Below are 24826 nucleotides of genomic sequence, written 5' to 3'. Positions count from 1 at the left end.
TCCCACTTGTGATTACGCAATACAGCACTTCGCGTCGATACGTCGCTGCGTTACGTTGCGTTGCGTTCTAGTGGGAACCACGCTTTAGTTACCAGGGTAAGTTGGTTTAACTTTGCTGGGTTGTAACCGACATACATGGGTAAATAACTAAGAGCCCGTTCGGACGTAACAATTTACACGTGTAATGGTCGCGTGTGGTATAAATTTTGAAATAAACTAGCTGTTTCAAAAACCCACCTTAAAGCTTGGTTCCCACTAGAACGTAACGCAAGGACGTAAACGCAACGCAAGCGTTTTAACCAATGACAAGCGAAGTTATAGACAGTTAGCAATCACAAGCGAATAAGCCATCGCGTGTGATTGGTCAATTCACTTGCGTTGCGTTACGTCCTTGCGTTGCGTCGCTAGTGGGAACCACGCTTAAGAGATGGATTTTTCAATGAGCCCGTTCGGACCTAACAATGTACACGTGTTTTGGTCGCGTGTGGTGTACCTTTTATTTCCTTGCTGGGTAAAATTGTTTAGTTTACGTGTAAATTTGTAATCGTCGAACGATCACTGATTTGCCTCTCGGGAGTATTCCACAATTACTGTGTAACTGATTTTACGTCCGAACACAGCCTAAAGCGTGGTTCCCACTAGCGACGCAACGCAAGGACGTAACGCAACGCAAGTGAACTGACCAATCACAAGCGATGGCTTAAAGCTTGGTTCCCACTAGAACGTAACGCAAGGACGTAAACGCAACGCAAGCGTTTTAACCAATGACAAGCGAAGTTATAGACAGTTAGCAATCACAAGCGAATAAGCCATCGCTTGTGATTGGTCAAATCACTTGCGTTGCGTTACGTCCTTGCGTTGCGTCGCTAGTGGGAACCACGCTTTAGTCTCGTGTGAATAAAATGCTACTACTTGACCAGGCAATTCCTGGTTCACTGATTGGATTTGAACCCAAATAACCATTGCTAATCACCAGTGCCATTATCGGGCTATCAACAAAAAGGTACCAAAAATATGATCAAACGCAGTGTGGTGACTTTAATCACATCTTAAAGGAGTTATTTAGGATCGGAATTTGTTTGTATCTGTTAAAAAATACTATAACACGTTGGCGTTTCATATTTTTCAATTTACTGAGCATTAGTACTGTATTACAATAACTATTAACTAAGTACTTTACTTTTTTAATTCCTGCGTACTGCAATTTATTATAATTAGGGACGTGAAGAACTATCGTTGAAATAACTCGAATGTAGACTAATCGAATGTAAAACTCCAGCACTGTTCTTATAATAATATTCGACATTGGCGTGACATAGTATTTTTTTTCGATCGAAATATAATATCAAAATTAATCAGTCGGAATAGTTTACAACGATTGGACAAAAATCATTAATACTTAGACATTGTTCACGTGAATGCGGTACTAACCGTTATTTTGTATCGTAGAAACCTTTTTGTTATGGCGTCGTATATTTTAACCGTGTTATTTTGTACATGTAAGTATATCAATGTTGTATTTGGTATTATTAAGTCCGTAGCTTTGATAAAAAGGAAAATGAAGACAATGTAGAATTAACCTGACTACTTAATTATCTTAGTATTTTTTAAAATGTTGCCTACTATAGGCCTAAATATATATACTTTTTCAGTTTATGTATCGTTTTAAACAGAATTGCAGATAAACTACATTTTCTTTGTATTTTTACGAAGACAAATACTTTCTTGTATAGGGTCTAGAGAATACGTTGAAATAAAATTATTATTAATAGTTATGAAGTAGGCCTACAGAAACTTAGGCCTATCTATATTTGGAACCGCACCCAAATTGCATCTAATTTAATGATAAAAAATGGATGTTAAGTTTGAAGTTCATTGAAGTTTGCGTTTTATTTTGTTTTATAACCAACCGTTTTAAGGCGTAATTCCGATGATGAAAGCCTCAGTCACAACAGAGGGGTCAGTCGTAACAGAGGACTCAGTCGTAACCGGGGGAACAGTCGGAACAGAGGGGTCAGTCGTAACAGAGGACTCAGTCGTACCAGGGGGAACAGTCGGAACAGAGGGGTCAATCATAACAGAGGGGTCAGTCGTAACAGGGGGAACAGTCGGAACAGAGGGGTCAATCATAACAGAGGGGTCAGTCGTAACTGAGGAACCAAACGTGACAGACGTAACAACGGCAAGTACTGTAAGTACCGAGGCCTAGTATTTGTAGGAAGATGTAGTTTAATTTGTGTAAAGCTCGATTCCCACTTGCGAGGTAACGTAACGCAACCTACGCAACATAAGCAAATGCCCTTCCAATAATTGTGTTTACCCCCGCCTGCGTGAAATCAAACCTGCGATTTTTGAAGCACTGTTGCGTCGTCGGTTCCCATTTGTGATTACGCAATACATCACTTTGCGTCAATACGTCACTGCGTTGCGTTCTAGTGGGAACCACACTTAAGTGTTTAAGGCCAGGTACATCTCAAATTATTGCTGTCTCCGCCTGTGATCTAAAGTATAGGCCTACTGGCGTATACACATGCATTTGGACAAATGGACATACATTGTAATTGAAATGGTACCGTAACTTGTAACATTTTGAACCACCGAAGTGGTGGAGCAGTGTGGTGGGGCTTAGTTAAGAGGTCTATGTTGGATATTTACTGTACGCTTGTAAATGTTAATGGAAAGACATACCATCATGATAGTAATCCTTCGTTCTATACTTACCAATATGTATGATACTACAGGTCATGGTATATCACCATAATATAACTATTTTATATTTTGTTTATTATTTACTATTATTGTATTATTTTACTGGTTTACTGCTCTAGGATCCAACTATTACTTTTACAAAAACTTACGGATCCCAATATATTGACGAACTTTACGTCGGTGGTGTTCTTCGAGGTAAAGTTAAGGTTACATTTCCCGCTGGACACACAAGTTCTTCGTTTAGCTTGTATATATTTGCTTCAACTGAAGAGGGGGTACAATTCGGAGCAGTTACTTCACCTGTCTATACAACCAAGAGTCTTGGAATTACAAGCCGTCATTACGGCGTTTCCGACGTAAGTATTCTTTATTAATTTATTGTGTTTGTATTTTAAAGGTGGTTCCCACTAGAACGCAACGTAACGCAATCTACGCAACGTAAGAAAATGCCTTTCCAATAATTGTGTTTACCCCCGTGCCTCCTGCGTGAAATCAAACCTGCGATGTTTGCAGCACTGTTTCGTCGTCGTTCCCACTTGTGATTACAGCTTGGTTCTCACTAGCGACGCAACGTAACGCAATCTACGCTAAAGCGTGGTTCCCACTAGCGACGCAACGCAAGGACGTAACGCAACGCAAGTGAATTGACCAATCACAAGCGATGGCTTATTCGCTTGTGATTGCTAACTGTCTATAACTTCGCTTGTCATTGGTTAAAACGCTTGCGTTGCGTTTACGTCCTTGCGTTACGTTCTAGTGGGAACCAAGCTTACGTAAGAAAATGCCCTTCCACTCATTGTGTCTTCCCCCGCCTGCGTGAAATCAAACCTCCCATGTTTGCAGCATGGTGTCACGAAAGCTAAGATCACGAAAGCTAAAGCGTGGTTCTCACTAGAACGCAACGCAGCGACGTATTGACGCAAAGTGCTGTATTGCGTAATAACAAGTGGGAACCGACGACGCAATAGTGCTGCAAATATCGCAGGTTTGATTTCACGCAGGCGGGGGCAAACACAATTATTAGAAGGGCATTTTCTTACGTTGCGTAAATTGCGTTACGTTGCGTCGCTAGTGGGAACCAAGCTTTAGATCCCCTAAGACCTAAGATCACGAAACCTAAGACCCAAGACCTAAGATTACCAATAGTTCTCTTTCGCACCTGCCTTGTATTTTAACTCTAAATTTGTTGACCAACTTTATCCTGAATACCACACCTTAGAATTAGATGAAGAAGAATCAATAAAATAACAATAACTTCTTTAAATAAATTGATGATTTTACAGACTGTTTTGTCATCGGTTCCCAGTTGTGAATACGCAATACAGCACTTTGCGTCGATACGTCGCTGCGCTGCGTTCTAGTGGGAACCACGCTTTACGTTGCGTAGGCTGCGTTACGTTGCGTCGCTAGTGGGAAGAACCAACCTGAAGTTGCAAAACAAGGTTTAGGCCTAAAAAGGGAAAATCCGAATTTTAGGTCATTTGTCAATTGGGACTGATACGGTTTATACGTCGACGCATGCGTAATGAACCTGTATACGTATGTGTACAAATCAGTTTTAGTTCAAGCCATTAAAAACAAAATCATTTATATAGAAAGTCACTAAATCCTCTATACTTAACGTATTATAGGCCTAAATTCAGTATTTTGTGGTATTATTGTGTAGTAGTTAACTGATTAGTATTTATGGTATTAGTCAGTGAGCGAGTGACAAAAGGAGAGATATTTGTTTATAATGTATAGGACAACATTTAATTTATAGTTTCATTATTATTATTATTTTAATTTTGTATTCAATCGTACTTTAAGGCAGGGCGCTGCAAAACCATGGCCATAGCATTGCGCAAGTTCAAGCATCTGTCGGATAAGGACTTTAAACTGGAGGTCCGGTGTAAATCTAGTTTGCATGCCGTCCGGTGTACTGGTCTATAATTAGCCCTTATCGTCGTGGGTAGTGGAATGAGCGCCGCCGCTTGAACACGAAGAGAGTCTTTGGTATAAAGCGCATTACAAATGCATCCAATACGTTCTTATGCTTCTAAATATCTATCTGTAATTTCAGATGGGTATTTATCATATGAGTGGATCGTCAGTTGAGGTTTATGTAGATTCAAAGATTGTAGTATCGTTTGCAATGGCTACGGTAGACGATATTTCAGAGCTCAATGACGGCCAAAACTACACTTGGTACGCTTCTTACACGTATAGCGGCAATGAAATTACAGATTCTATAACTTTGACTGCAAATTTTTCTGTAATAGTAAGTTATTTTATTATAAATAAATTGTAATCGTTTTAAAGGACAACTTGACCGAGGACCATATTTTTACAACGTATTAGGGATGTACATATGATTTCAGAACAATCGCGAGATTGAGGATATCGCGATGCACCTGTGACGTCACAGCAATTTACGGCGACTGTTGTACGGCGAGCGCGTGCGGCGATATCCTATTAATCTCGCGATGGTTCTGAAATTATGAACATCCCTAACACGTTGTTAAAATATGGTCTTCGGTCAAGTTGTCCTTTGTAATTTCTACTTGTCGGTTATCGAGAGTATGTTTTTGTATTATCCCCAACGTAAAACTGAATTGTTAGATAGCAGTGCCTATGGAGGCATGATCAAGCGAGTTGTGGTATATTTTGAAGCACCTTAGTAGAATTAATCAAGTAACAAAAAAAACAATACCATTGGTTCACCTTTGCCGTTAAAACATTATTAATAGAAATTGGCCTACAAATTCTTTTCTTTTCATTAAAAATGACAACTTTCTATAATACCACCTTTCAAAGGTTACTTCAAAGTCGAGTTTGTGTTTGAGCTAACTGTTCTGAAATTGACCGTTCTTTTGTGTTTAATTAGATAGATAATGATATTAAACTAGACTTGGAACGTACAGAGGGAGATCATGTGATGCATCCCGGTGATAAAATGTCTGTTTTAGTCACCGCCACCTTTCCTCAATATTTTTTCGGAAGTTTTCAACTAAAAGTGTCAACGGAGTATGAAACTGATCCCGAGCCACGAACATTTGGATATTTCACACAAGAGCCCCAACTACAGGAAAAAAGTGGTGCAGATATGCGGGGTACACACAGTTATATTGCGTCTACGGTAAGAATGTGTGAATTAAAACGCAACCTTACAAAATATATTTTGATTTTGAATGCGCATCCCACGGATGTATGCACACAATATGCACACAGAAAACATTTTTAAATAATTCCATGTTATTGTTTAAACTTGTTGCAAGGTAAAAGTTAAAAGCTTTTATTTTTGTTTTATGGTGTTTCCATCCCAACTGAAATTCCTTATCGCAGATCCAAGGAATCCCCATCATCACATTCGTTTCGCCTATATATTTGTCTTTTCTTCTAGCGATATAAATATACTGCTTATACTCGAGATGAAGCGGATTTTTCTGGAAGCCTCGCTGAAGAACGAATGGTTAAAATAGAGTTAACTTTCATTTTGACTAACATGGAAGATATACTTGACAATACGAATTATACTATGAATGCTACATTAACACAAGATGACGAAATTCTAACAATTGGTCAACTTAGCTTCATTACGAATCTTACTACTGAGGTATGAGATATTATGTTTATTTTTCTCTTACAAGGTATAGGCCTACTCTATATATCTTACCCTGGTATACTAATAACACTGTCATAAAAGGATTTCTTTTGTTGTAAAATTCTCATTCACTTCTCTAACCCTTTGTCAACATTCCATGACCGACATTTACTGGGAAGGTTTTAAACTACATTTGAAAACCAATATCCAATATTTTACTTCAGTGATATTAACATTATGCATTTAAAGATGTATTGTCCCCCAAAAACATGACAAATAAAATTTAATAAAATCAGATTTTGAATAGGCAATTTCACAGTTTTAATCAAGTTATTCACTTCTGTAGAAAAAAAATCATCAAAAATAAATATTTCACTTATAAAAAGACAAAAGAAATGGTTAATTTCAACCAAAAACCATTGTCTTCCAGACAATTTAGGTATATTTTGCTTTAAATTACATTTTTTTGGGGGAAAACGTTTTCTTTGGTCAAAGTGAATCACTATTATGTAATATTAAAATGGAATATTTAAAAAAAAAAATTAAACAATTATTTTTTTAGGGGGACAATACATCTTTAATATAAGTAATTATTAAAGTATGTATCATGTGTCTAATTGCTATTATTATTGCCTGAAGAATAGTACAATCATGGTTTTTGTTAGCAAGGAGTGTCTTTTTTGTTATGAATATTGGGGAAACTCCGTGCATAGTTTCTTAAAACGAATCAATTCTAGTTCTTAATTAGAACAATCAATAATTGTATACAAATAATGAATGTTTATGAGCCAAAGTCTACATTTGATTCACATTGATTAAAACAAAAACATTTGGTTTTAATAATTATATTAAATATTATTAACCCTGACCCATAATTTAAATTCCTTTTTGATCTAAATTATATCTCTCCAAACATGTACAACCATCGCGAAACCAGTCATAACAATAACATTCGCGGCGAAAGTATAAAATAGGTGGCGCTGTTGTATTTAAAAAGCAATAGTATAAAAAAACGAAAAAAAGTACTATTAAAAGATCGTTTAATAGTGCGTACTATTGCACGCTATGTGACCATAATTGACAGGAATTTATTTAGGTGTTATATAGTAAGTGTTTTTGAAGAGTCAACATTGTACCATAATGGGGTAAAATCATTAATAATTTCATATATATATATTTATTTTTTCTTGTGAATATATTATGTATCGAAGGTCTATTGATATTGCCTTGGAAGGTTAGTTCAAGCATAGTTTTTTTTTAGCAAGGAGTGTAATTATTTATGGATATTTATCTGAAATAAATAATAAATAAACGAATTTATATTATATTATTTTAATTTTTCATTTGCCTTTAGGAGCCTTTTATTAATGCTACAGTAGACTTCCCGTCTGTTCTCTACTTTAACCAACCTGAAGCGATGTTAATAAATATAAAGGTTAAAGGAAAGTCAGCGCACTGGATTACAGCCTATGTTGACTTTAATGGACTAAATGACATTGTTATATGCCAGAAAAAATTTTACAATATGGGAACCTTCTGTGCAGATTCTAGATATATAGATATTGATTCAACAGCGTCGGGCGGTAAGAAGTACGACTTCGGGGCATTAATAAACTGTGGTAAGTTTTAATTTTATTTCTTCTTTATTGCTATTCAAACTTAATTTAATTCATCTCGTTTGAATTTTAAACTATGTCCCAATAATATTATAAGCCTGCAAGGAAGAAGGTGAGGTCAATCATTGGAACGCATTGCCATATGATTTGTTTAGTAAACGCAACAATAAAGTATCCCTGAACAAGTGAGTGAGTGGCCGAGCGGTTAAGACAGTGGAACCGTAATTACGCAGCCAAGGATTCGAGGCTCACTCACTCCATGGTCTATGAGTCTTCTCGGATAAGTACTATAAACCGTAGGTCCAGTGTACACATTTAGCTCGTGTGCACTTTAAAGAACCTAGTACATCTTTCGAGACGAGTAAGGGGTTACCCCGGTGTATTAGTACATCACAGCCATTGATCATAACTGGGCCCTCTGAGAGACCAGTCTTTGACCGAAGAGGTCGCCCAGTATAAATAAAATATTTCATTCATACTTCAACATCTGTGTGAGTGTTTGAAACAAAATTGAACAAGTATTGGTCAAATAAGGACTTTAATATCATTCTGGGCTATCAGGGGGAAAATTAGCCTATATTACCAAAAAGTTTAAAGTTTCAATATTTCTTTAGTGTATTGTTAATTTGCTCTTTACGGTTTAAACTGTAATACAATCAACTCTACAAACACTAACTCTCTGAAAACTGTAAAATCTTCCAATACAGACTTTTCTAGAGGTCCAAAGACTCAAACACTAATTTGTTACTATTAACAAGGCCAACAGCCATTAAGTCGCGTGCTACAATGCATAGTGATACCGGACCGACAGACAGACCGACCGACCGACCGACCGACATAGTGAACTATAGAGTCGCGTCCACGCGACTAAAAACACATTTCAAATACCAGAATTTCCAGAAAACCAGACATATTAGGTCAACCCAGTATTGCTATAATATTGGGAGATTTGACTATTGGTATTCTATCTTGTTTTAGTAGAAAATGTTTGTGTAATTCAGTAGAATTAAAGGGATAATATCTGAGCCCACTAAAGTATCCCTGAACATGTGTTAGCCGTTAGTGTTCCCCTCCCCTAAATAAGGGTGTCAACAAACAGGGATTCTTGTATAAGGCATTGATAGTTATGTGTTTTTAGATCTGAGTTTATTTTTATATTTCAGAAACTGATTCTGATGAAACGGAACTGGTTCTCTTTCTTGGACTTGCATTACAAAATAGAGTGACCAACGTAACAAACATCAACGTTAGTATACATATAAACGGAGAGCCATTAGCATCGGACCGAGTAGACAGAGAAATACTAGTCGTCAGCTTGGAAGAAGAAAATGCTTACCAATTGGAATCTGTAAGATAAGCTTGGTTTCCACTAGCGACGCAACGTAACGCAAGCTACGCAACAAAAGCAAATGCCCTTCCAATAATGGTGTGTGCTTGTTGCGCGTCAACGTTAGCGTGCCAGCGTACGTAGACTTTGACCTGGTTCACCCCGCGTACGCGTAAATAAAAAATTTAGAAAAATATATTAATAAATAAAGAAATCATATACTTAATCATCTACAGTATGTGGTTGCTAGCGCCTTCAGCACTTTTAGTGGATATGTGCGCTATATAAATTATAATTATTATTATTACTTCTATCAACAGTATGGCCCTGACATTGAAGAACCAGTCGTGTCTTCCGTGTCACCAAGCTCGATATCTGGTGATCGGAGAACTGTTCATTTCTCTCTCTCTATACCTGCATATCAAAACCGCTCATACACACTAGTTCCGGAATGGAATTCACCCGATCTTGACAGCAGTAACTTAAGAATAACATCAATAAGTAAACATAGTAACTATGGACAAAATATCCCATGTGTAGATAGGGAAATAACTGAAGGAATTCCAGGCAGAAGCGTAATGATGGGTAGAATGATCAACTCTGGTAAGTTTTTTTTTATCATTTTGTGTTTTTCTTTTCGCTTGGGGCCATTTATTTATTTTTTTAAAATTTATTTCATACTCATCCAACAGCAATTACAGGATAAGATAAACTATTCTGTAGTTTATCATGCTTATGAAGTCTCATTTGAGGCTTAGGGAGTGGAGTTGAAAGAGTCGTGAGTTACAACCCTGGCACTAGGTCAGGATTGGACCCTGGGATTGGAAGGCAAGAACGTAAACCATCAAGCTACAGCTCCACTACTACTATTTATTTATTCTGTCTTTATACTGAATGAAACTTTCAGTGCTGAAGCAATGATTTCCAAAGTGGTTCAGTAGAGAACATTAACAATATATTATTATATTACTATATTACTGCCTTTCCGCTGAAAAGTCTGCCGACATTTCCGCTTGGGCTGCTCCGTAAATCTCTTTTACCAGTTTCTTCCAGTCTGATCTTTCATTGGCTAGTTCTTTAAGTTGTTTCATGTCTTTCTTTGTTTTCAATTGTCTGGGATACATAATGTCTGTGTTATGCTTATAAAGGGTGAGTAGGTCGTTGCTGAGAGCTATTGGTAGGGTGGTTCTCGGTCTTCCTCGAAATGTTATACAAATAATTCAAAGACAACTAAAACACAATAATTTAGATTTATTCGTTCACATAGGCCTACGAATAAAAGTAAATGTAATGTAGATTTTTTTTATATAATTGACATTAATTACATTTGTTTCAAAACTGTAGGTCATATGAAAGAAAGTTAAACTGTTTCAATTAGATACTGCATAGGCCTATATAAATAAGCAATATTGTTGTAAAATCGCGTTGTAACATTTCTAATAAAAACATACAAAAGTGTTTTAGAACATTTTGCTTATCAGAATAATTCGGTTTATTAATTTGAAAAAATCAATCAATTCTATTCCTTTCGCCAATATAACTCATGCCCCATAAATGTGTCATGTATCGAACATTCTATACTATTTCACATTTATATGTTTATTTAATAGGATATGTTACCAACAATGAGAATTATAACAGAATAAGAATTAGCGTGACTGTAACGCATAATATGTGCAATCTGCATCCGTCGGGCTCAAATGCATTCTATATATACGCCCATTATTCACCCACTCAGTCTGTAAACGCTCAGTCATCTTTTACTTATGTTCCGGACCCATCACCCGAGGTAAGCTTAATTTTGTTTTGATAACCTGTATGCACATTTGTGGCGTCCATGTAGAGAACGACCGGGGACCGATTTTTGAATACGTTCAATACGTTGGGGACTAACTAAACCTAACAACCCTCTAAATAATCTATAAACAAATGTATAAATACAAATTGGACGCAACACAACGACGTTAAACGCGCCGCAAGTGGTTTGACCAATTACGACGCGTGGATCACCAAAACTGTCGCTTGTGATTGGTCAACTCACTTGCGTCTAAGCCTACCTCGTCGTGTTGCATCCAATGAAATGCAAACTTAACATGTTAACAATAATTATTATAAATTTACCTTTTCTCCTTGATATACTTGCTGATCTTACTCCATTTTTCAGATCCCCGAAATACCTACACCGGATCCATACCCTTTGGAATGTTCACCGACTCCAGACGTTTTAATGTTTTCAAACGTCACATGCCGAATCATTTTATTGTTACGGGAATCACGAACGTCTGTATCAGTCGAAGTTCGTCTTAGAGAGTCCGCTTCAGAACCTATTCTATTCCATTTTGTACAAGAAACGTTCGATGTCCATACAATTGGTGACGGTTTAGATATAAATAACACCATTTCATTTAACGTCGATCCCGATGAAGAAGGGTCTGCTAACAAAAAACTTGTTGTCGAAATTGGCCCAGTCAACAAACTTGAATGTACGTAACTTTAAAATCACGTTAACTATTGCATTGTTTATTGTATATTCATTTTTCATCCTGGATACATCTGGTCGAATGAGGACGCCCACATTATTTATGTTAACCTATATTAGTATTGCCAACTTCCGTCCAGTATCATCACGCGAAGTTAAAGTGACAACATCGTGTGTTTACTGTTAATTTTTTCCCGCATAGATCGTAATTTTGAAGATTAAACAATAATATTATTAGTCTGTCTGTTTGCTTGTTTTATAGTTACACCAACATGTCCAGAGAATTGGCTACTCGGCGGCAGCAAATGTTACGCTTACGTGGGCGAGAGCAGTGTATATTCTGATGCCGTTGGCATGTGTGAGCAATATAGCAGCACGTTGGTAATTGTTGAATCGTATGAAGAAAACGTGTTTGTTCAGTTAGTGAATGGAACTGAACAGTTAGTGAATGAAACTGAACAGTTAGTGAATGGAACTGAACAGTTAGTGAATGGAACTGACAATGTATTTTACATTGAGTTTGTAGGCCTATGGCTGGGGTTGTCTGATTCATCGGTAGAAGGAGAATGGCGTTGGATTTCCGCAAAAGATGATTCTATATATTCAAGTAAGACCATTAAAGATGTATTGTCTCCCTGAAAAAATTATTATTACAATTTTTTTGTTGAATATGCCATTTTAATGTCATATAATAGTTATCCACTTTGACCAAAAATTAGATTAAAAAAATGTGTTTAGGCCTACCTGAAAAAACTGTAATTTAAAGCAAAATGGCTTTCAGCCAATGGATTTTTTGTTGAATTTAACCATTTGTTTTGTTATTTTATAAGGGAAAACATTATTTTTTCCGTTTTTTTTCTATGGAAATGGTTAACTTTATTAAAACTACAAAATAACCTATTCAAAGTATGATTAAATTAATCTTCATCTTTAATATTAGAACGATATGTTGTTTATAATTCTTACATTGAATGCCGTGTTTCCGCAGCCATACAAACATTATCGGTTAATTTGTTAACTAATCAGATAATTATTTAAAAAATAAAATGCTCATCTGCAGACATTACCGACCAATCAAGTAGCCAATCACACCGCAAAGAATTTTCCTTCAGGTCAAAGGTTAAAATTATCGCATTTATCCGATAATTATCTGATTTGAATAAGATAATTAATTGGTAGGCCTATAACATGTTTAAATTGTTTAAATTCACTATTCCATATTACCTCCTTTTTTCTTATATTTTTTCAACATTATTAACATTCTAATAATCTTATCAAATTTAGACTGGAAATCAATTAAGACATGTGATTCTACAAAGAACTGCGCGTTTATGGATATAAATGGAACATGGATATCCAGATCCTGTGATGAAGGTTCAACTATGAATGTTGTGTGTGAACAAGGTATATGATGGTTAAAAGAACACGTGTCAACTTACTTACGTGGACCAATCAATTTTCATGAATCTTGAATTTTGTTCACAACTGGGCAATCATCATAGACCACTTTTCGAAAATCATGTTTACAATCCTGATAACGGGCCATAATTATCATAACCAAAATATATCTCGGTATCTTTATTTAAAAAAACAATGACATATAAAAAACAAAGGCAGCACATGTGCCGAATTGATGTGTTCTTTACACAAAAAAGACAATCAAAAATTCCAAAGGTTCCAATTGGTAAACCCGAATATTTAGTTGTTTACTTACTACTATTTTCTAATAATTTCATTAAGAAGAGGACAGGACTATTATAAGACACTAAAGAATACCACCTAAGAATTAGGCATATTACGTAATAACAAATTCATTTCTTATGTAGGAGCAATGCTTGCAAGCAGTGAGCGGTTTCAAATGAGCTTAAACTTCTCATTTACGCCTTATTCAATCGGAGACTTCATTGTAGAAGCTACGGTGGACCAAGACGGTATTCTTGAAAATACCGATGCAGCAGAAATCACCGTATTCCGCCCAGAAGCAGCTAGGGCTGAATTAATGCTAACCTATGACTTAGATTCTTCCCTATCATATACTGTAGAGTAAGTATAACCCTGGTATAACATTAATGTATATATATCTTTATTATTATCACACAGTCATGCAGTATTCCTTTCTTGATCGAGTGCAGTGTTACCGGTATAGCTCGATTTTCCCAAGGCCTAATAAACACCAGGTTTTAAATTAATCTTTGCTGTCGAATAAACATAACAAAGATGTAAACAAACGTTATAGTGAGGGTTCTCTTTTATGTGTGAACATAAAATATTTATATGTACAACTTTATAAATTGTAGATATCATAATACATTACTATCGTATGTATATTTTTGCTGGGAAACACTGCTCAAATTAGTATAATAATAATATTATAATAACATAAACCGTGTCTACCTATTATCTAGAAGATAATTGCAATTAACTACAACCTCTAGACCTAGACCACTGAGCGAATTGCTTGTGAGCAAAATTACTGCGAATTTGTTTTATTATAATTGTCAATATCTTTTGCAGATCTTTGATTGAAATACACTTTACTCTGAAACCAACCATGCAATCGGCTATTACGGCCGCCAACGTCTACATAATGTTTTATCTTCCGAAGTTATTTAATTATGTGTCCGCTAACTGCTCAGAAACTGTCATCCCAACAAACTATGGTGTTAAAATATTGGTGAGTTTTTTAATAGAATGCGACATTTACTGATTGGATTGCTTCATTAAACAATAAAATATCCCCTTAAATTAACGTAATATAATGGACCAACACAATGAATGAACGAATACACGAATGAATAGACGAACAAACGAATAAATGGACGAACACACGAATGAATGAAAAAACACACGAATGAATGGACGAACACGAATGAGTGAACGAACACCGAATGATGAATAGATGAACACTCGAATAAATGGACGAACACGAATGAATGGACGAACACGAATGAGTGAACGAACACTGAATGATGAATAGATGAACACTCGAATAAATGGACGAACACGAATGAATGGACGAACACGGATGAATAAACGAACACTCGATTTTTTTTCGTACACGAAACATTTGTGAAAGTACTATTGAACGACCGTTCAATATACTGCGTACTATTGCACGCCATGTGACCCACAATCGTCTAATCAAATGACAAGAATTTATTTAGGTGTTATATAATATGTATAACTTACAAAGTTGTGAGACCATACCAACTATGTATGCAACACTATTATAGCAAACAAAATTGAAGTTTGCGTTTCAGTATTTATTTATTTTTTTGCTAAAGTATACCTAATGTGAACTGTATCCACTTCTAATAATAATTATGTGAGCTGTCCTTTCCTTTTCTAGACGTCCAATATACGTCCAGGAGAAGAACCTCTTCAGTTTAAAGTAAAGTTTTCTGTTTCATCGGACGTAAGCCTATTTAAAGAGAAAAATATATGCAAAGGAACAATATTTGTCAGTACTGTTTACAACCAAACGTATTTTGAAGGAAGTGACTACGCAGAGAATCATTTATTTGAAATCAAAAATTTGATCACGATTGACGTTACTCATCCTGACTTAGGTACGTAGGTTTGATATACTGTGTGTAAGTAACAGTATTAACACACAATGCTTTTGTTTTAATGATGATGATCTGATGGACGTTAAGCCGTTGGTACCATGAATATAAAACAATCAATGTGTGTGATAAATAACATGGATGCACATTATTCGAACAGAGTGGCATGGGATAATCTTCCGGTACTGGCTACTCCAATTTTCCTCAGTTTCCAGTTACTAACGAGGAATATTTACCATTTTAGTGATGACGATGCTTTTGATGAGAATATATTAAATTATAATATCTCTTAAATATATTTTGTTTGCTAATGAATATTCATAATAAAACATTGCCTTCTAACTCGAAAAGGTTTTATAGTTTTATATATTGATTATTATACTGTATTGTCTTATTTTTAGTATAATACTGTACATTGATTTCTAACCATACAGGATTGGTTCCGCGCTGTACGTCACCTGTGGCACTTGGTATGGAAAGTGGCCGCATAAAAGACTGCCAGATTACGTCATCAGAAGCCCCAGATGAAGACGCGCCTGCGCATAATGCCAGGTTGAACATGACAAATACGGGTACTTTGTGCATCTGTTGAACTTGATTATAGATGCTATTTTATTATAATCTTTTGGCAGGGTTTTTAAACACAACTGCTGCAAAAGCCTCCCCCATACCCCCACGACCCCACCCAGCCCAATGACATATGAAAGGTCTTCAATATCCTATTGTCCTATGCAATATACAGTAGAACCCATCCGTTGGTACCAGAGACATATTACCAGAGAATCCAGAATCCAGTAACATGTCCCTTGCCGAAAGTTTTGATGTCCTGTAACTCTTTGTTATGTAAATAAGGTCCCCCCTTAATAGAAGTTTTACTGTATATAATACTTCATCTATACATTTACAGCCTGGAAAATATACCGAAAACATGAGCTGGATAACCACGATAGTTGGCTAGCGATTGATCTACTCTATAAAGCAACTATAACGAGCATAGCTACACAAGGCGGCTTGCGGGTTGGAACGTTGCATGATTTTCAGGGTTCGATTGGAAGTTTTCAGTTACTTTATGGTACAAAGAAAGGTGTCTACAAGGTGGCTTTACCCAGAATACAGGTAAATGTGATATCTACTGTAGACCTATGAGTCCGTTACCGGTACTTAGTTATCGACACGGTTAAGTTGGTTTTTATACCGACACCGATGGCGATAAATGTACCTACGTAACCAGCTTACCCATGTAAATAAATAAGCCTGAACGGATCCTATTAGCCTACGTGGTCAGTTCAGTTCAGTCTCCTAACCCTGATAGGGTTGTTGAAGCACCACTGCTGACTTTTGGACAATGCTCCTCCATCGATCTCTGTCCTCTGTAGTTCGTTGTGAGTTAACAAAGGTCAAACCTGTCCATTCATTGATGTTGTCTCCCCACCTCTTTCTCTGTCTGCGTGTCCTTCTCCCTCCTGGTAGGGTACCCTGTAGGATAATTTTTTGTCAAAAACTCTTTGTCAATGCACCCTGGTGCTTCAAACTCATAATTTACCTCCGCCAAGGATAGTCGATCGCTTGTGTCTGTTTGTCTATTTTTACTAAAGTATTGTTGAAGATTGTAATTGTTTTCTGCATTTTTAAATAATTTCTAGAGTGATCCAAACAACAAAACTTATTTTGAACATGGTATACTTGACCCGAGTATTGTAAAGCACCACAGCCTTTTACCAGCCGTCGATGCTCGGTATGTTATGTTCAAGTTAGAACGTTACTGTCTGCATCATTTTGCAAGCATGAGAGTGGAGTTGTTCGGTTGTTATTACGACAACTTCAATGATACAGGTAAATCAAAGCACCGTTGTTTTTTTCGGGGGTTTTTTCAAGCAAGAAATATTAAACGTGTAAAAATCAAGAACATCATTTTTTAATGAATACAACATATTCCAACATGTCATCTAGAAGGCCATCACAACCACTGCCGTAACGCTGATAACGATCCCTCTGCCTCTGGTGATAGATTTTAATTATGTGATCTGGAGAAAACTGCCATGGTAATTTTCCGTTCATTTCACCAAACAAGTGTGTACTTCTTCGCTATGAACACGCCATTATTAACTACCAGTAGCGGATCCAGGATTTTGAAATAGGGGGAGGAGGCAGGGCCTAAAAGTAGTGAAATGAATTGCTGAACATATTTTGATGTCCTATCTTTTGCATTACAATTTGTGAAATGTTTGGGCCCCGCATTGAATCCGCCCCTCACTACCTGCCAACGCAATAACATATTATGTGGCCGTATTTCCAGAATGCTATAGAATGACAGATGCTGTTGATTATCGAGGCTCAGTCAATATCACCGTAACTGGGAAAACGTGCCAACTTTGGACATCACAGTCACCCCATAGGCATACGAGAACTCCTAACAATTATCCTGATACGGGTTTAGGCAGTCACAACCACTGCCGTAACCCCGATAACGAACCATCCGCCTGGTGTTATACAACAGATCCGACCTCTAGGTTTGAATTATGTGATATTGGCAGCCCTGGAGAAAATTGTTACGGTATAAGTATAGTTCTTCAACGTAGCAAAATAGTCTACCTCACTAGCATGCCATTATAGTTATCACCACACAAGGCAATATTGGTCTGTTTATTTGTCTTTATGTATGTCTGCCTGATACCTGTTCTTTTACAGACGACAGTGTTTTATGTACGTTTTATATTTTGAGAGATACATAAGCTAACAGCAATACATTCACAGTGCAGTGCTTTTATGTAATGAGTAAACTCGTCTCTGTCCCGCCAAGTGGCAATGCCGTTCGTTTCGCAGGCAAAAGAATAGATGATTCGGATCTGGCGGCTTAGCATTCTATCAGATTTATGTTTTATCGCACTATAATAGTTTTAACACCACATTTGTATTGTATAATAACATAGATTTTGGTTTATATGTAGTATTTAGACTGTTGATATTATAACGTTTGCACATGATACGTACGAAGTTCTGAAAACAACAGCTTCTCAGCGCTGTGATCAATAAGCTTCGACGTACGCAAGAATATAATGTACAGTATAATACTAGAACCCTGTTAAGGGAACACAACGTGTCCCCTTGATGATTGGTTCCCACTTAAGCGCGCCGCAAGCAATTTGACCAATGATAACGCGATGGATCATCCGAACTGCCCCTTGTGATTGGTCAACACACTTGCGTTGAGCTTACGTCCTTGTTGTCGGAACCAAGCTTTATGTAGGAGTTAGCCGTAGTGCTAAAATAACTATTTCCTCTGGCTCGTTTTAGGGAAAAGTCTCCTATTAACAGGGACGTATTATAAATTGTGTCTTTATTAATGTATGCTATATTGGTGAGATCACCTTTCCATAATTAATACGATATATTTATTCATATTATTTTCAGCTTGTACTGTGTCCAATTCATTCCGGTCAGGCCTGGGTGAACAATCACGAGGATTCATGGTAGTTGATGATCAACTATTTGTTTGCGATTCTTTACCGTCTACATTAGAATACAGTGACGATGCATTCGGAAATAGACTTTATTATAACTTTACACGGTGCGTGGTTATTAACGTTTTTATTGTGGAGTGGAGTTGTGGCTTGGTGGTTATGATGCTTGGCTACCAATCCAAGGGTCCTGGGTTCAAGTCCTGTCATATGTCAGAATAATAGTGAATGAATTCATTTGTGGTTATCCTTGGCAATTTGAATAAAATCAGAATAAATAAATAAAAAATAAATTGTTAAATAACAAAATTAAAATGTAGTTTTAAACCTTCCTAGTACTATTCTGGTCAATTTTTTACCTATATTAATGACTACAAACCTACAGGTAGTGACAAAAGTTGTATAACAAACAAAAACATCGAATTCTCTCTCTCCCTCTGAAACGAAATAGGCACAATAAGTTTTAATACGAGTATCAACCCCTTATTATTCAGTGGACACTTTTATGAAAGGGAATTTTTTGGGTCTGTACCGAACGTGTCCCCTTAGTAGGGGTTCTCGAAATACAATGTATATTATTATATATTATTGTTCTTCCCGTAGAAATAATATGTTGGGATCATATTGTATGAAGAAACGATTTGACGAACAAACTTGGTCACGTAAGTATTATTTACGTCTACGTTAAAGGCACCTATAAAAACAATTGCTGAGGAAATGCGTTTGTAAGAATCTCTTATAAATAAAACTTCGTCAGGAATTACGCCGCCATTTGGATGTGTAACAGACGTTTGTTGTTTTTTGCAACACCCGGGTGTCACCAGGTTATTGTAAAGTGTGGATGGATGGTACGATTCCTTAATAGACCTAATTATCTTGATTGAAATCCGATTTAACCTTTCCACAAGATATAATATTTAAAATAAAGTGTGATGGCGCTAGTTACAAGTCGTTATGCGTGATTGATTGATTAATGGATGACGTAATGCATAAACGTCATAAATAGGGAGAAGGATTTGTAATCTGGCGTCACTGGGAGTATGGTATGCGTTATGCTATTGTAACAAGTCAGATATGTTGCAAATAAATGTAGTATACATTCTCTTTCCTGAGCTGATCGATCAATTCAGAAAACTGACCAGAATTGCACTTTTCCACTTTTGAAGGCCTGCCATCAGACGTCAGCATGCTTCTAGGTTACGATTCGGAGTCGTTCCATTTATACGGCACAAAGATCTCTGATACAATTGCCACGGCAGTGCGCAGCATTGATAATGGACGTAGCTGGCATGTGATAATGTCATGGATGTATGCCGAAATAAGGGACTCTTCTACGTTTGTATCCATAACAAACGTGCCAGTAAAGGCAGAAGATGATTTTAATTGGTTGAATCAGTCAAATATTCTTAATAATTATATCATTGGAAATATAGGAGGTGAGACGGTGTTTATTTATTATCGTATTTGTGTTTTCTAAGGTTGCATATTAGCTTAAATAATATCTTTTTTTTCTTTCTTTTTTTATTTTTATACGCATCCAACAGCGAGTGACTCGCCAATTACAGGATGGATAAACTATTTAATATTTTATCGTGCTTATAAACTAAGTCTTAGTGGAGTTGAAAGAGTCGTGAGTTATAACCCTGGCACTAGGTCAGGATTGAACCCCGGACCTTAGGATTGGAAGAAGGCAAGCACGTTAACCGCCAAGTTGCTCTACTTTGATCTGCATGTTCTACATTTACGTTTATACATAAACATATTTTTCTATTTTCACTCTATAGCATCCTATGACGGGATATATACAAATGTGAACGGCGACTGGCAAAGATTACTAAATTGGAAACAATGTTGTTTGCAATCGACTACCAACTATACACAACCATGTGTATAAGTATTTATTAGATTAACGATTATGCAGCTTTCTTGTTTTAGTTGTTTTAAGTTCAGGAGAAACAGTCTGGTTTTGAATGCGACGACGATGATGTTATCATTCAAGAATATTATCTTTACATAAGTCTTACAGTTTTGACAATTAGAAACCACTTAATACACCTCTAAAGCTTGGTTCCCACTAGCGACGCAACGTAACGCAATCTACGCAACGTAAGAAAATGCCCTTCCAATCAATGTGTTTTCCCCCGCCTGCGTGAAATCAAACCTACGATGTTTGCAGCACTATTGCGTCGTCGGGTCCCACTTGTGATTACGCAATACATCACATACGTCGCTGCGTTGCGTTCTAGTGGGAACCAAGCTTAAAGGATGGGTATGATTAAAGTTGACAGTTTATTTCATCTTTCATTCATTAATTTGGTTTTTTTTTGTCTGAAGAAGTGAATAACTATATAAACTACAAAATGGCCTATTTAAAGTTTTTATTTTTCATGTTCAAAGATACAATAAATAAATATAATAGTGTGTAAAGTTGATGATTTTTTCTGGTTTTTTTTCTCACTATGTTAATCCACGTGACTAATAAGTACAACTGTCTATGTCTGCATTATACCCATATAAGAACGATAGGTGGAAATGTTCAAAATAAATGTCCTAAAACATGTTTGGTTTCCCTTTTTAGAATAAATATGAACTTTTTGCAGTTTTCATCTGATAAAATATTAACGGTACAGTCGCTCTTAGATGTCTCATTGTACACCCCTGCTAAACATGTAGATATACAGTAAAACATCTGTATCATTTAATCTGAATTCGCCAGTTATCTCGTGTGAATTTTAAAAGGCCTATTTATTTTGCATAAAAAACTCCCTCTATTGATGGTTATGTTACACTTTTATTATAGAGGGAAGCAGAATAAAATGTTTGCTTTCTGAGAATTTATTTATTTAAAAATAATTATACAGTATCATACTGTACGACACCCATACACACTACAAAAACATTATTACTATTGCTTGTTATGCGGCTAAAATCTCATTTCCTTCTTTCAAAGGAAACTTAATTTTCAAAAAGCAATGAGGAAAAATGAGAACGTATGGTATTATCTCTTACGAGCTTATCCTCCGATGAATTTGATCAGAATAATAAAGTAGCATAATTATTAAATTAAATGCCTAAATTCGGTAATTTCATTGCATTTAGTTACCACCGTATTATTATTTGTATTTATTCATGTACCACGCCCTGTTTTAGTTGTTTGGTGGTAATGGTAACATGTTATAATAAAATTTATCTTAGGCCTAGATGACAAAATACAACACAATTAAGCGTGGTTTCCACTAGCGACGCAACGTAACGCAATCTACGCAACGTAAGAAAATGCCCTTCCAATAACTGTGTTTGCCCCCGCCTGCGTGAAATCAAACCTGCGATTTTTGCAGCACTGTTCTAGTGGGAACCACGCTTTAAGCGTGGTTCCCACTAGCGACGCAACGCAACGACGTATTGACGCAAAGTGCTGTATTGCGTAATCACAAGTGGGAACCGACGACGCAACAGTGCTGCAAACATCGCAGGTTTGATTTCACGCAGGCAGGGGCAAATACAATTATTGGAAGGGCATTTTCTTACGTTGCGTAGGTTGCGTTACGTTGCGTCGCTAGTGGGAACCAAGCTTTAGCAAGAAGTAGAATACAGTAAACCTAAAAAGTATTGTATCAAAATGCTTTGTGAATTGTAAATCATGGCAGACGGTCAATGTATTCTACTACGTTTTTCGAGGTGGAGGGCCTTTAATTCAAACATGTGTATAGTACAATAATTGGCACCAGTAACTCCCTCCTTCCTCGCGTTTCTTGAACGGAAGTGACGATTTTTTAATCAGGTGCATGACGGCTGGATCGAACCAAAGGAATACCGCGAACAGTTCAATTATTCAAAAAATACATAGCAAGGAAGGAGAGCGAAGCAACCACCTACAAAACTGGCTTTTGTAAGTAGAAAAATGCGTTATTTACACATTTTAAATCTGTTTGTGTTCATTATATTCTATTTAAAAGTCCAGACTGATTTTTAGGAATGGAAACCACAAAGTCACATGAGAAATACACGTAGCAGAATCACAATCGATTCAGATGGTTTCTTAACATGTAAACTTGCATTAAGCCCGTGTGACGTCACACATACTTTGCGTTATCACAGTTATGTAATCGTTAATGTACAGTTACATCAGGGAAGAACGAAATTCACACTCTTCCCTGGTTATAAAAGTATTTAAAATAAAAAATAAACAATTTTTAATTAAACCCGACTACCATGTGTAAATAAAACACTATACCATTGATCAGTCGACGCTGATGTATATAATTATACTTATTAATAATTATAAGTATTAATAATAATATTTTAATAATTTTCAATCTACTAAGCAAGGTTATATTGTATATCATTTTTAGATCACCTTGTGGAATTATTATTGTACATTGTTGTAATCTATATCTACCGGTTGTTAATGACGGCGCTGGTTCAGTAGTCCCGCTAGTGTTTATAAGACATCCTTTGGGACTGAAGATTAATGTCTGGAGCACAACAGATAATCTACTTGCCACAAACGTGTTTATCTCCTCGTATTTATTATCGAATATTTATTAAAACTATGATAAATCATGTATTATATGATTCCTCCGGAGGAATAAGTAGATTTTAAGAATGAATAATTTAAATGTTAATACACTTACTGACATCATAACGTCAGTGTACCATATGTTAACGGCCGTGATGTCAACTGGAAGAAGATGTTTATTAATTTGTTTATATGAAATTCTAGGGTAATTAAAAAAGCGTTACAATGGAATTTAATTAAAAATGCGTTTTACGGTGCATAATTTTTACAATATTATATAATATTTGCACATGCGTAGAACCACTATTTAGTCGACGACCATGCGGACACCTTCCCGTGAAACTAAGGAGAGGTTCTTCAGCTCTGTCTACACTATCAAATGTATGTGACAACAACATGTGATGTGCCCATATATGGACACGATGACATCATATCACTACCATATTTGGGCATATTACTACCACATTTGGGTACATCATTGCGGTGTTTTTCTTAGAATATGTTTTACTCTTTTATCTCTTAATTATGTCTAAATATATAACATCAATAGTATATAATCAACAAGAGAACAATGTGTTGTTTTAGGTGGGCGAATTATAGGTTACATAGGAGTTAAGTCGGCAGTAAGAGTAGGCTAATGATTGCTAACAACTAGACCTAATAAAGTTATTATTTTCAAAAAATGTTAAAAGACCTAACAGTAAGCTTATTGTAATTTTGAACGAACTGAAGAAAGTAGTATCACAGTCACCATTAATGTTGCCTTGATCTATATTAATTATCATCCTCGTCGTTGTCGACATCATCATCTCAACGTCATTATCATTTATCATCGTCGTCATCATCATCATACAATAATGTTCAACAATATGTGCAGCATTGAGGCAAAGGTAAGGTGTAGGTGGAAGAAGGGGGTGCAAAGAAGAGCTCCAGTTCCAGAGTTCCTCTAAAAATACAAAAAGTACTGCAGTTTGTTGTGTTTCCAACAGCAGGATAACATAAGAGCATATCGACATCTCGTTTAGCAGTCCATACACCATTCACGTCGCCTAAATTGGCATTTTGTACAGCTTTGTGCCAACTCCAGATTTGCTATACGCATTCACATCGCTTAGAAATGCTCACACGTACTAGCGTCACTTTTGTACAGCAGATTTTTCCAGGCGTGATGTGAAAGGGGTAGTTTAGTGTATTAATGTTGCTTTGATCTATAAAATAATATCAATATCTCGTTTAGCAGTCATACACCATTCACATCGCATATAGACATGCTCACCCTGGCGTTTTGTACGGCTTGTGCCAACTCCACAGACTTTTGCTAGGCGTGATGTGAAAGGGGTATTTCAGTATGTCGTAGGCCTACAATATCTGTTCCGGTTTTTGTAAAACGTTAGTTCCACCTCTTTAAGCCAGTCTATGCCTTGTACAACATCCTTGTCCTTGTCACTGATTTTATTTTTGTCATATTACGCTGCTAATGATTGGGTTATGTTTCGGTCCCAATTCCAAAACAACTCATACTTTAATAAGCCCATGATGTTAAATTCACAAGAGTGGAAAGTGTTTTCT

At 36.3% G+C, this 24826-nt stretch overlaps 2 protein-coding genes across 3 annotated transcripts; both read left to right on the top strand.

Moving 5' to 3' along the window:
• The first annotated feature begins 4734 nt into the window (after positions 1–4734).
• On the top strand, positions 4735–9265 carry LOC144838119 (uncharacterized). Its single transcript, XM_078693477.1, has 5 exons — positions 4735–4969; positions 5576–5827; positions 6092–6304; positions 7647–7911; positions 9072–9265. Exons 1-5 carry the CDS (start codon positions 4772–4774, stop codon positions 9263–9265), a joined length of 1122 nt encoding a protein of 373 aa, XP_078549603.1. The 5' UTR covers positions 4735–4771.
• A 352-nt stretch (positions 9266–9617) lies between these two features.
• On the top strand, positions 9618–21011 carry LOC144837429 (uncharacterized). Of its 2 annotated transcripts, XM_078692527.1 has the most exons (15): positions 9618–9838; positions 10846–11024; positions 11400–11718; positions 11977–12321; positions 12999–13118; positions 13541–13757; positions 14229–14388; positions 15064–15283; positions 15715–15852; positions 16188–16396; positions 16924–17113; positions 18692–18848; positions 19342–19400; positions 19905–20174; positions 20523–21011. In XM_078692527.1, exons 1-15 carry the CDS (start codon positions 9814–9816, stop codon positions 20630–20632), a joined length of 2718 nt encoding a protein of 905 aa, XP_078548653.1. In that variant the 5' UTR covers positions 9618–9813; the 3' UTR covers positions 20633–21011. The 2 variants fall into 2 exon arrangements, with proteins under 2 accessions (XP_078548653.1, XP_078548654.1); XM_078692528.1 differs by lacking the exons at positions 18692–18848; positions 19342–19400; positions 19905–20174; positions 20523–21011 and adding an exon at positions 17577–18027.
• The last annotated feature ends 3815 nt before the right edge of the window (positions 21012–24826 follow it).

Source organism: Antedon bifida, chromosome 3 (assembly GCF_963402885.1).
Source record: "Antedon bifida chromosome 3, ecAntBifi1.1, whole genome shotgun sequence".
NCBI classification, from domain to species: Eukaryota; Metazoa; Echinodermata; class Crinoidea; order Comatulida; family Antedonidae; genus Antedon; species Antedon bifida.
Note: the sequence above shows the minus strand (reverse complement) of the source record. Positions and strands in the feature narration are given on the sequence as shown.

What these genes read in the sequence shown, in the direction of transcription:
- LOC144838119 (XM_078693477.1), top strand. Translation starts at nt 4,772, where the DNA reads ATGGGTATTTATCATATGAGTGGATCGTCAGTTGAGGTTTATGTAGAT. An exon ending in ACAGTTATATTGCGTCTACG is followed by an intron (nt 5,828 to 6,091) that starts GTAAGAATGTGT and finishes CTTTTCTTCTAG; the next exon opens with CGATATAAATATACTGCTTA. An exon ending in TTACGAATCTTACTACTGAG is followed by an intron (nt 6,305 to 7,646) that starts GTATGAGATATT and finishes ATTTGCCTTTAG; the next exon opens with GAGCCTTTTATTAATGCTAC.
- LOC144837429 (XM_078692527.1), top strand. Translation starts at nt 9,814, where the DNA reads ATGATGGGTAGAATGATCAACTCTG. An exon ending in GAATGTTGTGTGTGAACAAG is followed by an intron (nt 13,119 to 13,540) that starts GTATATGATGGT and finishes TTTCTTATGTAG; the next exon opens with GAGCAATGCTTGCAAGCAGT. An exon ending in ACTATGGTGTTAAAATATTG is followed by an intron (nt 14,389 to 15,063) that starts GTGAGTTTTTTA and finishes TTCCTTTTCTAG; the next exon opens with ACGTCCAATATACGTCCAGG.